General features: G+C 40.0%; 2 protein-coding genes across 6 annotated transcripts in view; one reads left to right on the top strand and one right to left on the bottom strand.

The window, feature by feature from the left end:
* INVS (inversin) overlaps window positions 1-4,506 on the top strand; it is a 154,533-nt gene extending 150,027 nt beyond the window's left edge. For 4 of the 5 annotated variants that reach the window (XM_049635290.1, XM_049635308.1, XM_049635303.1 and 1 more), the window contains one exon: window positions 3,084-4,506. In XM_049635290.1, coding sequence (XP_049491247.1) covers window positions 3,084-3,235 — 152 coding nt within the window. In that variant the 3' untranslated portion in view covers window positions 3,236-4,506. The remainder of the gene's footprint in view (window positions 1-3,083) is intronic. The other variant, XR_007458966.1, reaches the window with a different exon arrangement.
* An 815-nt stretch (window positions 4,507-5,321) lies between these two features.
* Window positions 5,322-16,238, bottom strand: part of TEX10 (testis expressed 10) — a 61,321-nt gene continuing 50,404 nt past the window's right edge. Inside the window, exons 12-15 of the mRNA XM_049635323.1 lie at window positions 13,886-13,966; window positions 11,558-11,739; window positions 7,023-7,233; window positions 5,322-5,547 (exon numbers count right to left, since the gene is read on the bottom strand). Of these exons, the coding sequence (XP_049491280.1) occupies window positions 5,434-5,547; window positions 7,023-7,233; window positions 11,558-11,739; window positions 13,886-13,966 (588 nt within the window). The 3' untranslated portion in view covers window positions 5,322-5,433. The remainder of the gene's footprint in view (window positions 5,548-7,022; window positions 7,234-11,557; window positions 11,740-13,885; window positions 13,967-16,238) is intronic.

Consider the following 16,238-nt stretch of genomic DNA (forward strand, 5'->3'; position numbering starts at 1 on the left):
TTGACTTTTTTGTTTCATCCTCAAAGATGGAAGACATGAGGATAGAGATTGCTAGGGATTTCCAATGGTCATTTCCTTTGAGGTGTACATGTTTTTCATTCCCCTTTCATGGAATTATTACTGCAATCAACATGCCTCCCTAACAGGCAAGTTATTTTCACAACCACAAGTTGTTAACATTACCTCCAGTAGAGACAATAAATGGTACTTTTACATACTTGTTCACATGAAGGGGGGAAAATGAAAATGCTGTCATTCTTCAAAGTAATACCTTGGGAATTCTTGTTCTGTATTGATTTCACATTAAGATTCTTCATCTCCTTCCCAAACTTGAGAGGTTCCTTAACCACAAATTCTGGCCTTTGCCTTTCACGGCCCCATGAAGGGGACATGTAATATTTAATAACACGTCCTGTTCAGGCTTCACCGTGCACAATTTCACTCATGCTCAGGGAACTTTCTTTTCAGCCGCAAGACAAGAGTATTTTACTCTGGGCCCCCTTCATTCACACCAGCATTAAATCTGGGTGATAAGTTCAGTGCTGTCAGCAGTTAATGCCAGATCCAGTGTTGTTCATGGGTGGCTATGGCAACATGCTCCCCCCACCCCACCCTTGCTGATCCAGTCATCCTGCAGGAATAGAGTGCAGCTGGAAGGTGAACAATGACTGTCAGCGTGAACTTTAACATTCATTTAGTTTTTGATTGGGGGGGGGGAACCTGGAGGTAGGGGACAGTGTAATTACTGCCCAATCTTTAATATGGGTTGGGCAACTCATGTAATATAGGCAGGCTGATCAGGGAGTAGCGGATAGGGTAGTTACAACTGTGGGCCTTGATTCCTTTAAAACTTTCCATGTTTAAAAAAAAAAAAAGCTTCTGTTCTACTTGAATGAATTGAAAATTAGTTTCAAAAACAATGGTCAGACAGAACTACCAGAAAAGTCGCATTTAAATAAAACATTTTTTTTACTTAGTCCTGGGTTTTTCTCTTGAGACCATCAGAAATCATAAAAACGAGGTGTTTAGAAACACAAAAGGTTTTTAGTCAAAGGGTTCACAGTTAAGGGACGAATGAACAAACTCAAATATACTTAGTGGTTTTTTGGGATTTCACATGAACAAGTAGCTTGTTTGTCCTACACATGTAATTCTAAGTGGCTTGAAAACAGACAAGGTCTTAAGAGAATCTTTTCCTAACCCTAAATGGGGGAACACAAGGTTTTGTTAAGTCTACACATGTACATTAAGGCACTATCCAGTGAGCTGATTATCAGAGCTGCTAATTAGTGTAGCTGGAGCCCATATATGTTTCATACAGAAAGCATCTATAAATAGTTTCCATGGAAATGGGCATCTGTGATTCCACATTGCAGAAATTTCTGTGTGTCAGTTGTGCCGAACTGAACCAAAAAGAGAACATTAATTTTGGTCTTCTCCATGAATAAAAATGTTAGTTCATTTTTTTGCTTTGAGAATTCCATGGGGTTAAGGATCTTCTGATTTGCTCACTGTCCTATTCACTTTTAGGAAATTATTTGGCACACAGTAGGTGCTCAAATACTTGAGCAAGGATTGTTGCTCCCAACTTCCAGCATAGGAGAGGCTTTAGTAGTGCCTTTACCTCTTTAAAGAGGAAGCAGAAAGTGAGCTGGATACAGCAAAGTATATAGCCTCCTGGGCCTGTGTTTCTCTACATGCATTTGGGAGACTCCACAACCCGTTTTCTCTAGTCCTTCAACAGCAACCCCCGTATACCACCCACAAAATAGCAGCATAGTATTGGTCAGAGAGCATATACATATAACTTATATATGTATATAAATATATAACCTCCAGGGTGCACCTGGGTGGCTCAGTTAAGCATCTGACTCTGGATTTCGGCTCAGGTCATGATCTCATGGCAGTGAGATCAAGCCCTGTGTTAAGCTCTGTGATGAGCATGGAAGCCTGCTTGAGATTTATTCATTTTCTACCCCCCCCCCCCAACCACTCCCTTCTGCCTCTCTCCCTTGCTTGGGCTCACACTCCTAAATTTGGGAGCCCTTCTTTTTAAATATAAAAGAACTACCTTTAAAAAGCCCATTCCAATGAATGGAATAACCATGGCTCAAGTGATTACTACTAATGATAACCCCTTTGTATGAATGCAGAATATTCCTGCCCATCTACAGATGGGTATACAGATAACTCAAGACTTGATACAGTAAAGGCAGCCAGAAACAGAATTCAGTATCAGTAGTTCACTTTAAATAACCATAATAAAACCAGGAGAGAAAAAGTAAGACATGTTTGTAACTTTCTGAAACTACTCACCTTTCATGTTTGCTCCTTTGCTCCACAGAGAGGAAAAACAGAGCAATTTGGCCTCAGCAAGAGGGTTGAATACATCACTGTTTTCCAACTGTGACATCTTAAAAGTTTTCATGCTATAAGTAACTTCAAAGTCATAAAAAGGCCTAAAAATACCCATTTCAAGATTGATATGCCTATCAGTCTGTCATCCTTGAAGATAGTAAATTTTCAAATGAAATGGTTTTCTAGAATGTACTATATAGCCTAGTGTGTGGTACATGGCAAGTTGAGAAATACATGTGTATATGTGTTTGTGTTATGTATGACCTACATAAAGAAAGCTATACCAGTTATTCTAGACAGACTGAAGACCTAGGTCCCAGTCCCAGCTCAAATACCTGGCCTCTCCCAGTCAAGGTTCTTCAAGAGCTGTCAGGTATCAGGGCACCTGGGTGGAAGTGTCCAACTTCGGCTCAGGTCACTGCCTCATGGTTCATGAGTCCAAGCCCTGAGTCAGTCTCTCCACTGATAGTGCAGAGCCTGCTTGGGATTCTCTCTCTTCCTCTGCACCTTACCCACTTGTGCTTTCGCTCTCAATCTTTAAAAATGTCCTGTATCTTGGAGGATGATGTAAAATGCAAGGTTGGTAAGTCACCTGTCTCTACAACAAACTGGCTGTCACCTTCCTAGCTCCCTAAATAGTCCATATCTAAACCCTTTACCTCACCAGCAATGAACTTTTCAGTATTAAAAATAACAAATATCTCTCTGGTATTTGCTTTTAACAGTGAGCAACTTGCAGTGTATACACCTCCTTGAGAATAGTGGAAGATCAAAGAATTTTTCTTATAACCTGCAATCAGCTACTCAATCAAAAACCAAAACAAAGCTTCGACCACCTGTGGAGGAAGACCGTGTCCGGGGGAGCTGGAATAGCTAGTGCAGAGTTCTGATTCTCTGCTGATTAACTTTTCCATCTTGAGAAAACTTTAATATTCATGCCTCAAGCCTTATTAGCCTGAAAACATGGTAACAACTGAATGACAATGTCAGGATGTTTTCTTTCTGCTCTTATACAGCACTGTTAGCCTGTGCTACAACCACCACAGTAGACTATACCCGTGCAAAACTTACTAGCTGTCTGCCCTCGCTTCAGTCAGTACAGCTATAAAGTAGAACACATAATTAACAGTAACGTCTAAGCCAAACTAAGAACATGAGCACTAACATGAGATTTCTGCCAGCCAGCTGATGCAAGCCTGGTTTTTTGGCTCCAGGGAAGAACCTACATGAGAGGGGGAAGAGCCTGTCCTATAGCAGCCATTTTTATCAGTTGGACCAGACCATTCATGCATAACCTACCAATTCACTTGTATTTTCTGCCTGACCTATAGGTGAGCAAGCTTGTCAAAATGCCATTCCTATTGGCAGGGAAAACTGCTAAACCTACATACATTCAAGCTATAAGAACACCTGGCATACATAAATTTCAGTGGTTACAGGCTTTTTCACATTTTGTTAAAAGTTTTATTTATATTTGGGGTGCCTGGGTGGCTCAGCCGATTAAGCGTCCAACCTCAGCTCAGGTCATGAACTCATGGTTCATGGGTTCAAGCCCCCTGTTCTGACAGCTCAGAGCCTGGAGCCTGCTTTGGATTCTGTGTCTCCCTCTCTCTGTTCCTCCCCTTTGGATTCTCTCTCTTCTCAAAAATAAGATTATTTTTGAGAGAGAGCGTAAGCAGGGAAAGGGGTAGGAGTGGAGTGGGAGGAAGGGACAGAGGATTGGAAGCAGGCTCTGCGCAGACAGCAAGCTTGATTCGGGGCTGAACCTCACAAGCTCCAAGATCATGACCTTAGCCGAAGTCGGATACTCAACCAACTGAGCCAGCCAAGTGCCCCAGTTTTTTCACATTTTTAAGAGCAAAGTTACCATAGGAATGTAGACAGAAGGCATAAACAGTGGCATGTTAGGCCCAAATATTTGTAGTAGGAGCATTTCAATTTTCTTAAGATTATTGCCACCCCTGTCCTGACAGGTAGAGATAAGCAGCAATAAAGTGTTACCTTGATTTTTGTTACAATTTGCTAATTATTTCATAATTATGAAAATAGTTAATCCTTGAACAACCAGGTTTGTGTGGGTCCTCTTAACATGGATTTTTTTTCCAATAAATGTATATAGTATCAATAACTATAGCCATGGTACTGCAAATGTGTTCTTCTCTCTAGCTTGCTTTATTATAAGAATTAGGTATATAATACATATACAAAATAGGTGTAGAGGCACCTGGGTGGCTCAGTTGGTTAAGCGTCTGAGTCTTGACTTCAGCTCAGGTCATGATCTCCCAGTCATGAGACTGAGCCTTGTGTTGGGCTCCACGCTGAGTGTGGAGCATGCTTAGAAGATTCTCTCTCTCCCTCTTCCCTTTCCCCGCTCTCACTCAGAAAAAAATATGTGTAAATTGATTATCAGTAAGGCCTCTGGTCAACAGTAGGCTATTAGTAAAATTTTGGGGTAGTCAAATGTTATACATGGATTTTTTGACTGGGGGTGTGGGTGTCAGTGTAAATCGCTATATATGGCTTATAATTTTAAAAGAATTATGGTCATTAGTAGAAAGTAATTTTGAAAGAAGAATTATCTAAATCAAACCAAGTACCATTTGAGGAAAACCTCAAACAACCGTAGTACTATCTTGAAATCTTGCTCCTGCGGAAGGAGCTAGAAAACCTCTGTAAATAACAGAACTCCATAGTGAGGAGCTGAATGTCATGATGGATAAAGGCAACCATTCCCAAATAAAAAATTGGTTTCTGTTGCTGTCTGAATGAACTAGAACTGAGACCACAAAGATTCTTTCTTGGTAAACAACAGAAGGTATTGTATCATTCCATATTTTGTAAATATTTAGTTTCTATGAAATGCAAAATACTCTACCCACCTGTGACCAAGTATAATGTCCTGGTCCAAGAAGCCAGCCTGTGTCATTTTCCTACCTTAGTGCAAAGGAAGGTTCATAAACAACTTCTTTAAAAGTTCAGCTTTAATGACAAACATTACATCAGTTTCTCTTCAAAATTAGATAGACGTGAATAAACAATTTCAAACAGGAGGTACCATGGTGCCTCTTACTGTACTCAATACACTGTACTCAACGCAGTGGGCCCCTGGGGATGCCCAGTGATATACACATTGAAGCAATAATGTAAGTCTGTGAGCCACTGTTCTTGAATACCTCCAGTCTTCAATGTCTGCAGAGAAAAACAAAAGTAATTTGAGAATTATATCAAAGTTGTTACGCTACCTGACAGTATTTTTCACACCCAAACGAGATCTCAGAACCACCACAATCCTATCTCCTCCATTTATCAATCACCACAGGATATTTGTTAATTGGGCATTGCCACAAGTAGTGAAAATTCCTCGGTACAACCTCAAGTACAAGTGCTACCAGTTTCTCGTTTCATCTGTTCCTTCTCAAATATTGCCAGGAACTAATGACATTTCACCATCAACCATCTCCACACTCTGGACTTCCCTTGGTATGCTCGAGTCTCACAATCTTTGCATTAACATCAACTGAGAAGAATTCTGCAAGGCCGACTGACAATCTGTCATTCTCTTCCTTATAGAGGTGAGCTGATTCTCCAACCTCTCAACAATCCAAATTCTTGCCTTTTCTTCCCTTCTATTTCTGAATTATTCTGCTGCTGCTTTCATTATTTCTACAAAGCTACTGAGAATATTCAGAACGTGAACTTGTGTTATATACATGTATAAGCTCTATTACTCTGAAGTACTACTACAGGTATCAACTAATAAACCCCCAAATACCTATAGAAAAAACCTCTAACTCTTCCAAACCAAAAACACCAAAGGAATCCTAGACAGAGCTGCCCCTGCAAAACAGATACAGATAAATGCAGAACCAGCCATTACACAAAGCAGAAGCCTGCAACTTCTTAACTTCCTCTTATTCTCCAGCGAACTAAGTGACTAGGAACTGGCCGTAAGCCTATTCCTGCTACATAATGTTTTCAGTGACAACTAACATTTGTTGAGCACTTAATGTCAGTTTCACTAAAAACTTTACCTGAATGATCTCACTTTATGGTTACCAAAACTCAATGAAGTTGCTATTCCTACAGCTAAGTAAAACAACTTAGCTTAGGGGCCCCTGGGTGGCTCAGTCGGTTGCACGTCGGGCTTTGGCTCTGGTCACGATCTCACAGTTCGTGAGTTCAAGCCCCACATCGGGCTCTGTGCTGACACCTCTGAGCCTGGAGCCTGCTTCAGATTCTGTGTCCCCCTCTCTCTGCCCCACCCCTGCTTGTGCTCTGTTTCTGTCTTTCAAAAATGAATAAACATCAAAAAAAATTTTTTTTAAACAACTCAGGTTTAAAAACATGCTGAATAAGCACAGTTAATCAAGAGTCTGTACCAGAATCCTGGTAGGAGTGATTCTGATGCTCTGTACCTTTTCTAAGCTGCCTGCGACCAATTCGAGTATTTTAAGCCTTTTATTACTGACTCTGGATCAAAGACCTCCCTCTGGCTAAGTGACAGGTGCTAGTCAGCAGGGGAAAACCTGGGAAATCACCACAGTGGGCTTCATTCCAGGAATCAGTCAATGCACTGGAGGCCTAGCCTCCCCAGAGAACCCCACCCATGCCCTCCTCATGAATCCCTTTTCTAGTAATAATACAAAGCCCTGTTCCATGCTTACCGTGATATTCTTGATGATCTGCTGCACCAAGATGGCATTGGTTAACATATGAGTCCTGAGGGGTGCATGCTGAAGCAGCAGGCGAAGCAGCTGGCCCACAACAGGCAGCTCCTCAGGTCCAGCTCTGTTCACCCGCAGGCTCTGCAGCATCAACCTGAGGACTCGAGGCAGGAGAGCCAGGATGGAGACACAGACCCCCCACAGCTTGTCCCTACAGTAACAGACAAAAATGAATCAGTGAGCCAACACACACAGAAGTACCCTTTCTGTATTTTCCAAAACTGAAAATGTCCTTTTAAGAAATGTGGTGTTTTCTCATAAAACCCCACAAATCAAAACTAACAACTGGGTTTCGTCATACCTGAATAAGCAAATCCAATGAAGAATCAGCTGTTCTCCCCTACTCGGTAAGTTCCAGGAAGCCTAGCAATCAACACTTTCCTGGGCTTACCAGGACATTCTTTTTTTTTTTTTTCAACGTTTTTTTTTTTTTTTTTTTTTTTTATTTATTTTTGGGACAGAGAGAGACAGAGCATGAACGGGGGAGGGGCAGAGAGAGAGGGAGACACAGAATCGGAAACAGGCTCCAGGCTCCGAGCCATCAGCCCAGAGCCTGACGCGGGGCTCGAACTCACGGACCGCGAGATCGTGACCTGGCTGAAGTCGGACGCTTAACCGACTGCGCCACCCAGGCGCCCCACCAGGACATTCTTAAAGCTCTGGTGATCATATATAACACAGAATTAGCCAAAGAACACAATAATCTACATATGCATACTGTTTTCTACCAATGAACAATATTCAACTATCATACCATCAAAAATCCCACTGGTACAATCAGAATATCCCATTGGTAGAAAGAAAAAAAACTTGGGATGACTGGCTCAGTCAGTAGGGCATGCAACTCTTGATCTTGGGGTCATGAATTCAAGCCCCACTTTGAAGGTAGTTTATTTAAAAACAAAAACAAACTTCATGAAATTTTAATGCTGTGCCCTGGATTCTGAGCCTCTTCAATGTTTTAAACAGGGCAGATATGCAGAGAAAGATGTATTCACAAGGAACCAAAATGGATTTCAGAAAAGAAGCCAGTCAGTGGACTGCTACCATGTTACTAGATCATGAAAGGCCAGAAACAGTAAATCCTAATTTTAGTAAGCACCATTCCCTTGGTTTCACTATAGGGCAGAACAAAAACGTTTTATGATGAAGGTAAATGGACTTGTAGCTAGCCAACCACATTAAATGGAGCAATACCCTTTGGACAAAGAATCCACTGACTGCTAACGGCTCTGACCTTAGTCTGTTATAGTTTTCGTATTAGGAGTGGTCCCCAGATCCTTCAAAGAGAATCTGACTACCTCTAGATGTGGAAGCAGCAACCCTTTCACAATCTGATCAACCTCCCCAACTCCATCTCCATGATGCAGCATCTCCATCAAAGGTGGATACTGACTCCATTCTAAGCCAACCAGATCCTCTTTTTGGAGATTTTATTTGGAGTATTGACTCATGCACAGCCAGGCTAGGATAGCCACGTGCAAGGAGAAAAAAGCCAGTCTGCAGACATAGCTAATAATGAGGCAAAGGCACAGAGATAAAGACTACACAATCCAGAAGAAAAAGTAGAGAAAACCACTTTGGTTCCTGATGGGTTTCAATTCCTGCCTCCAAAATTCCTAGCCCTTGGGTTTTATGAGTTACTCCTGTAATGACCCAATATATTCATTGTCTACTTTAACTTGAGTGGATTTCAAATAACTGCTGATCAAAACTGTGCTAAAAAGGCTCATGGATTCTACATAATACTAAATATAAGTACAGTGAATGGATCAATAAAGTTTAGTACTCCACCTTCACATAACACAATTAAAACTGTCAAGCCAAAGAGAAATACAAGAGACCTGGGTACCACAAGCAACAGAAGAAATACCGTACGAACAGCCATTCCTAGGTTTTCCTAAGAGTGTATATATATGTGTGTATGTGTGTATATATTTATATATATAATTATATATCAATATTAATATTGATTATAATTAATATAATTACACAATTGTTAATTATCAATTATATTTATATTACATATAAATATATATATTTATGTGTGTGTGTATATATGTGTGTGTGTGTGTGTATATATATAAAAGATCTTTGACAGCAAAATTGATAAGCTGGGGTACATTCACATAACAAAATACTGTAAAGCACCTGTACTGGAGCCAGTTGTGCTCAGAGCCCATATTTGTAAATAGTTTTATTGAAACACAGTCACATGCATTCATTTACATGTAATCTGTTGCTGCTTTTGTGTTACCAGGGCAGTGTTGAACAGTTCTGACAAGAGACTTACTGGCACGAAAAACCTAAAATATTTTATTATCTGACTCTTTACAGAAAAGTTTGCTTAGCCCTGGTATGGAGAAACAAAAATGAAATCAGTTTTTCAATCAACATGAATGACTCACAACAATGGTTACAATCAAATCACAAAAACATACAGTATGATATTCTTAAAATACGCCAAACAAAAATTATATTGTTTACAGATACACACAAAATTTTTAATTAGAAGGCAACTTAACAAGAAAACTACAGGGGCACCTGGGTGGCTTAGTCAGTTAAGCATCTGACTTCAGCTCAGGTCATGGTATCACAATTGGTTACGTTCCACCCACATCGGACTCTGGGTTGACAGTTCAGAACCTGGAGCCTACTTCAGATTGTCTCCCTCTCTCTGCCTTTCCCCCACTCACGTTCGCACTCTCTCTCTCTCTCTCTCTCTCTCTCTCCCCTCTCTCTCTCTCTCTCAAAAATAAACAAACATTAAGAAAAAAAACAAAAACAAAAAACCTACAGACTCAAAACGGCATCACTCAGGTGAAGGCCCTAAGTCAGTAAACCAAGACTTAATACCTAACCTAACTGCAGTTTCAACCCCCCAAGAAACTTTAACCAGTCAACATGGGAACTTCTTGATCAGCACTAGGAAAAACGTACTGACGGATCCTTACGATTCTGGAGAGCCTCCCTGCCTCAACAATGGATTCTTTACTAATAATTTCCTTCTTTCAACTCCCTGTCTACCTTTAAAAAACTTTCCTAGGAGCGCCTGGGTGGCTCAGTCGGTTAAGCAAGTCCGACTTCGGCTCAGGTCACGATCTCGCGGTTCGTGGGTTCAAGCCCCGCATCGGGCTCTGTGCTGACAGCTCAGAGCCTGGAGCCCGTTTCGGATTCTGTGTTTCCTTCTCTCTCTCTGACCCTCCCCCATTCATGCTCTGTCTCTCTCTGTCTCAAAAATAAATAAACGTTAAAAAAAAATTTAAAAAAAAGAAAACAAAAAAACTTTCCTATTCTGTAGTCCTTTAGAGCTCCCCTCTACTTGCTAGATGGGATGCTGCCCAATTAATGAATCAATTAATAAACCCTATTAGATGTTTAAAATGTACCAGGCTGAATTTTTGTTATTTAACACGCAAAAGTGATCTCTGGGGGGTATAGAAGAGAAATCTAACTAGAGGTTACACAGAGAGTGTGTTGATGATGTTCTATTTCTGAACGTGTAAGTTGGCTAAATGGATATTCAGTTTAAACTTACTCTTTATATACGTGTTTATTCTTATGATATATAAAAGTCAAAAAAACTAGAAAGACAAATATTAAAATGTTAACAGGCAACAGAATAATTTTTATTTTCTGATCTTTGTTCATCTGTTAGATTTTTTTTAAAAAACCTTCTACAAAAAATTTTAACGTTTATTTATTTTTTGAGACACAGAGACAGAGCATGAGCAGGGGAGGGGACACAGAGAGAGAGGGAGTCACAGAATCCGAAGCAGGCTCCAGGCTCCGAGCTGTCAGCACAGAGCATGAGGTGGGGCTTGAACTCACAAATCACGAGATCATGACCTGAGCCCAAGTCAGACACTTAACTGGCTGAGCCATCCAGGTCGCCCCAAAATTTTAACAGGCATTATGAATAAGAACATAAGCATGAGAATACTTTTTTAAACTAAAGTGAAATGTTCCAAACTATACTAGAAACTTTAGTGTGAATAGTATGTAAGAGCTAAAGTACTAATATAAACACCAGTATCTTAGAAATTTCCTTAAATCCAAGAATTTAAAGATTTTTACTCTGGCTAGTTTTAATAAAGGCTTGTATTTATCAGTGATTGCATTCTTGTAAAGGTAGATTTTTTTTTCCTTGCTAGACCTATAGCAACATTAATAATGAAAGCTCCCAAGAAATTTCAAAATGCCATCCAACTTTTCAAATTTGTAGTTTAAAAGAAAAACAAAAACTAAAAATCCTCTTACAAGACAAAGGGAATTTATGAAACAATAAAGAGAAATCCAGTTAAGGTTTATACAAATTCTGAAAGACAATTCAGGGTATTTATTAAATCTAATTTTCTTTCACTCTTTCCTCTTTAAAAAATTTTTTGATTTTATTTATTCTTATTTACTTATTTGGTGGGGAAAACTGGAATAGGTAGAAAAAAATTAAAGTCGAAGAATACAAAAACTATTACCTTTTTCTTAGATGTTCTGCTTCTCCTTTCTCTAAAGTGAGCAGAAAATAAAGAAGACTGTAGCAACAAGAAGCCAGAAACGGTAGTAGAGTCTCACTAAGTACACACGTATGATCCAGGAGCTTACAGATAACACCCAAAACACAGCCAGCTGTACTGTCAGGAATTACAGTCAGCCCAACCTAGGAAGAGAAAAATTAGATTAATGACCTCTTCACAACCGTCCTTCTCTCCATGAAAAAAACAAATCCCATTAACTGGAGAGTTAACCTAACATCACTTCTACTGAAAAACAGCGCATACATTAAACACACAACCTGCCACAACTTAAGGTCCTGTTTTCCCTTAAGAATTTAATTACTAGGGGTGCCTGGGTGGCTCAGTCAAGTAGGCATCCAACTCTTGATTTCGGCTCAGGTCATGATCTCACAAACCGTAAGATTGAGCTCTGTGTCACTTATAGCATGGAGCCTGCTTGCATTTCTCTCCTTCACTCTCTGCCCCTCTCCTGCATGCGCACACGCACTCTCTTTCTCAAAATAAACTTAAAAAAAAAAAAGAATTACTACGTTAAATAACTTTGAAAACATGCCAACTCAAGAGATACTATTAACCTAATCTACTGCCTTCCCTCCATGAGTCTACTAAAATTTAAGACATTACAATTTCTGATGGTCAGAAATAACATTTGAAAGGATTACTTTATGCACCCTCCCCCCGCCCCAAATCTTGATACAACCAACCACATTTCCATGATTTTTAGATTCTTCAGACTAGAAAACTCTCATTTCTGGCACCACCTCCGTCCCAGGTAATTAAATGTACAAACCGAAGTTCATTTTACAATTAGCCTACCCCTGCCCTTTAATTTAGCTAGTCATTCAGACATGACTAAGTAAAACACCCTGGAGTAAGACATTACTATACTTAACACTTGACTGCTTCACTGCCTCAAAACCCCGATAAGGGACATCATGGTTTGTGTATTCATCTGGACTCTACTATCTGTCATTAAGGTGGATTCTAACTTACAACTGTTATGTATGCATGGTTTAAATCTCCTGGAAACTACTGTTAAGTCATCATGAAAAAGTCTGCAGGCTCTGATCAGGCTGTTTGAAAATAGTGTCCAAGACTAGCATGTTAATCTTTTACTAGAATAATGAATGTAGTCAAAGGAGGGCATAAATATCTTGAGTGGAGGTGAAAAGAAAAGTGGTAGAGATCTTTAGAGACACACGGGATAAAGATTAGAAGTTTGACAACAGAGAGAAAAGAGCACTGGAAATTCAACTCAAGGGAAGTAACATTTTAAAGGAGAAAAGGGGGTTGGAATGTACCTATAAAATTACCCAAAAAAGTGACAGTGCCTGAAAGATAAAACTGTGGGAGTTTCCTCTGCACTAAGGATAATTATAATAAGCCAAAAATCTAAACATAAACATTGGAGGAAGCTAAAAAGCAAAATCCCAGGTTTTTGGGAACAAGAGACACCGACTAGCCAGAAGACCAAACAGTCACAAGGCTTAGCTTGCTGCTTCTAGTGGCCAGGCCTTCAACCTGTTAGGCTATATCCCTTGTTTAGACCCAAACATTCAAGGTGGAAATCAGACCCCAGTCTGGATGCTGGATTCCCAATACACAAACTATATGTCAGAAGAACCTGAGGTATAATTTTCTTTTATTTTTCTTTAATTTTTTTTTTTAACGTTTTATTTATTTTTGAGACAGAGACAGAGCGTGAATGGGGGAGGGGCAGAGAGAGAGGGAGACACAGAATCGGAAGCAGGCTCCAGGCTCTGAGCCATCAGCCCAGAGCCCGACACGGGGCTCGAACTCACGGACTGCGAGATCGTGACCTGAGCCGAAGTCGGACACCCAACCGACTGAGCCACCCAGGCGCCCCCCTGAGGTATAATTTTAAAGCCCTTCATTGCAGGGGTGCCTGGGTGGCTCAGTTGGTTAAACATCTGACTCAATTTTGGCTCAGGTCATGATCCTGTGGTTTGTAAGATCAAGCCCCTTGTCAGGCTCTGAGCTGACAGCACGGGGCTTGCTTGGGATTCTCTCTCTGCCCCTCCCTTGTGCATGCTCTCTCCCAAATAAACTTTTTTTTTTTTTTTAAGGCCCTTCATTGCAGATGTAGAAAGTAGGGTCCTGGAAAAGGGGGATTTTCCCAAGGTCAGAAGTAATTAGTAACAGCCAAGAAAAACATCAAGACTTCTCAGTCTAGACACTCTCTCCTTGCCTATGGCAAACCCACTCTTAACCAAGGATTCTCTACGCTTTTTTAAGTAGCAACAAAAAAAATTTTTTAAGTATATTTACCAAATGCTTACTGATGGCACTCTGCAGGATGTCAAAACTCTGGCTTCGGGCAGGGATAACCAATAAACTGTGACAAACTGTCTGTCAGAAAAGGAGAAAACCAGTAACCAAATCAGGATCAAATCAGTTCTATAGACTTTTTTTTAACCTACTCACCCTATATACAACAGGACACTTAAAAAAAAAATGACTTTTTTTCCTAATTTAAATTTTAGTTTACAAGAGCAACACTGGTTTCGGGAATAGAATTCAGTGATTCATCACCTACATACAACATCTAACGCTCCCTCTGACAACCCATAGTTTGTTCTCTATCATTAAAGAATCTCCTGCAGTTTGTTTTCTTCTCTCTTTCTTCCCCCTTCCCATATGTTCATCTGTTTTGTTTCTTAAATTCCACACGAGTGAAATCATATGGTATTGGTCTTTCTCTGATTATTTCGCTTAGCATAATACATTCCAGCTCCATCCACATCGTTGCAAATGGAAAGATTCCATTCTTTTTAATGGCTGAGTAATATTCCATTGTTTATCTATACCACATCTTCCCTATCTTCTTTATCTGTTCACCAGTCAATGGACATTTTTGGGCTCTCTCCATAGTTTGGCTATTGATAATGCTGCTATAAACATTGGGGTGCATGTACCCCTTCAAATTTGTATTTCTGTATCCTTTAGATAAATACCTAATAGTGCAATTGCTGGATCATAACATAGTTCTAATTTTAGTTTCTTGAAAATAATGACTTTGAAGATGCAAGTATCAAAGGTCAATCAATCACATCTCATATATGGGCTAATTTTCCAAACAACTCATTATTTAAACATTTACTAAGCACTGAACTAGTCCTATTAGGTACCAGGTACAGGAATGAAAGACTGAGAAACTCTTCTCACAGCCCTAAAAGAGTAGCTTCAATCTACCAAAGTAAAGACTATTTCTATTAATAAGTGCTACAACAGAAAAATCTGAATGATGTGAACAAAGGACTGAAAAGCCTTTTTCCCATTTGGTGAGAAAACATACAATAGAAAAACACTTATGATCCAGAAAATACTAATACCCTGTTCAAATTAATAGAACACTGCCTCCTATTCCCCAAAAGTAAGAGAACAGTCCACAGGAAAAGAAGAAAAATATAAGGGAAGTGAGAGTCAAATCCTTAGCATTTTTAATTTTCTAAGTTCTCAAAGAAACACGAGGAGGGAAGCCAACATCAAGTCCTTCAGAGACTTCATTACACCATCCCAGAAGCTGAGGGGAGTGCCAAAAGTGAAATATGTGAAAAGAATCACATTAGAAAGACAAAGAAAAGACTGGTGGAAAAGAAGAATATCAATCTAGAAAGAGGACAGTCCAGCTAAATTTAAGGGAATGGTCAGTCAACTCTGAAAAAAATCAATAGCTCTATGCATTATTTCCCTGGAAAACCTCTTGTAAATTAATACCACCCAGAGTTTACACATGGCAATTTTTCTTCTCTTTTATGCTTATAAGTAACAATGTAAACAACGTATTTCTAATACCATCTTCCTACTCAAAAACAAGCAGTGAATATTTTCATTAATAAAAGGTAAATTGCAATTGAAAAGGCCCATTCAGGGTGCCTGGGTGGCTCGAGCATCTGACTCTTGGTTTCAGCTCAAGTCATGAGCTCATGGTTCCTGAGTTCAAGCCCCACGTCAGGCCCCACACTGACAGAGCAAATCCTGCTTTCGATTCTCTCTCCCCTGCTGACTGTCCTCTGCTTGCTTGCAAGCAAGCTCTCTCTCTGGCCTGCCCACCCTGCTCATGGATGCATGAATGAGCACTAACTAAAAAAAAAACAAAACAACAAAATGAGGGCTCATTCCCAATAAATAACCATTTAATCCCTTCCCTTCCACCACCCCTTCCCTTCCTGAACAATCCAGTTCTAAAGCCACTGGGTGGGGCTGAGTTAGGTAAACAGCACTGGAATGGGTAGGAGAGCTGCAGTGGCCCAGAGAAAGCCATTCATGAATAAATAGAAGTAGACTGTCCCCACAGAGTTGGGAGTTCAAATGGAGTGAAGATGCCAGCATGGGGGAAAAAAAACAAAAACAAAAAAAAGAAGATGCCTGCATGGGAGAGGGATAGCACCAAAAGATCAATTATGGACAAAGAAATTGATCAAGTAAATTAAGTATAACGGAAACCAGGGTTCTTAACCTTCAGAAAAGGCAGGTACAAGAGGAAAAGAAGACAACTAGAATGAACCCTACATTGTTAAATTCCTGATTTCTGTCCACCGACAGTCTGGGAACACCAGGGTCCAAAAGCAATGACCACACCCAGAGTCCTGAAGTTGGTTTCAAGATACCATTCTCCACT

The sequence above is a fragment of the Panthera uncia genome, chromosome D4 (assembly GCF_023721935.1).
Source record: "Panthera uncia isolate 11264 chromosome D4, Puncia_PCG_1.0, whole genome shotgun sequence".
Lineage (NCBI taxonomy): Eukaryota > Metazoa > Chordata > Mammalia > Carnivora > Felidae > Panthera > Panthera uncia.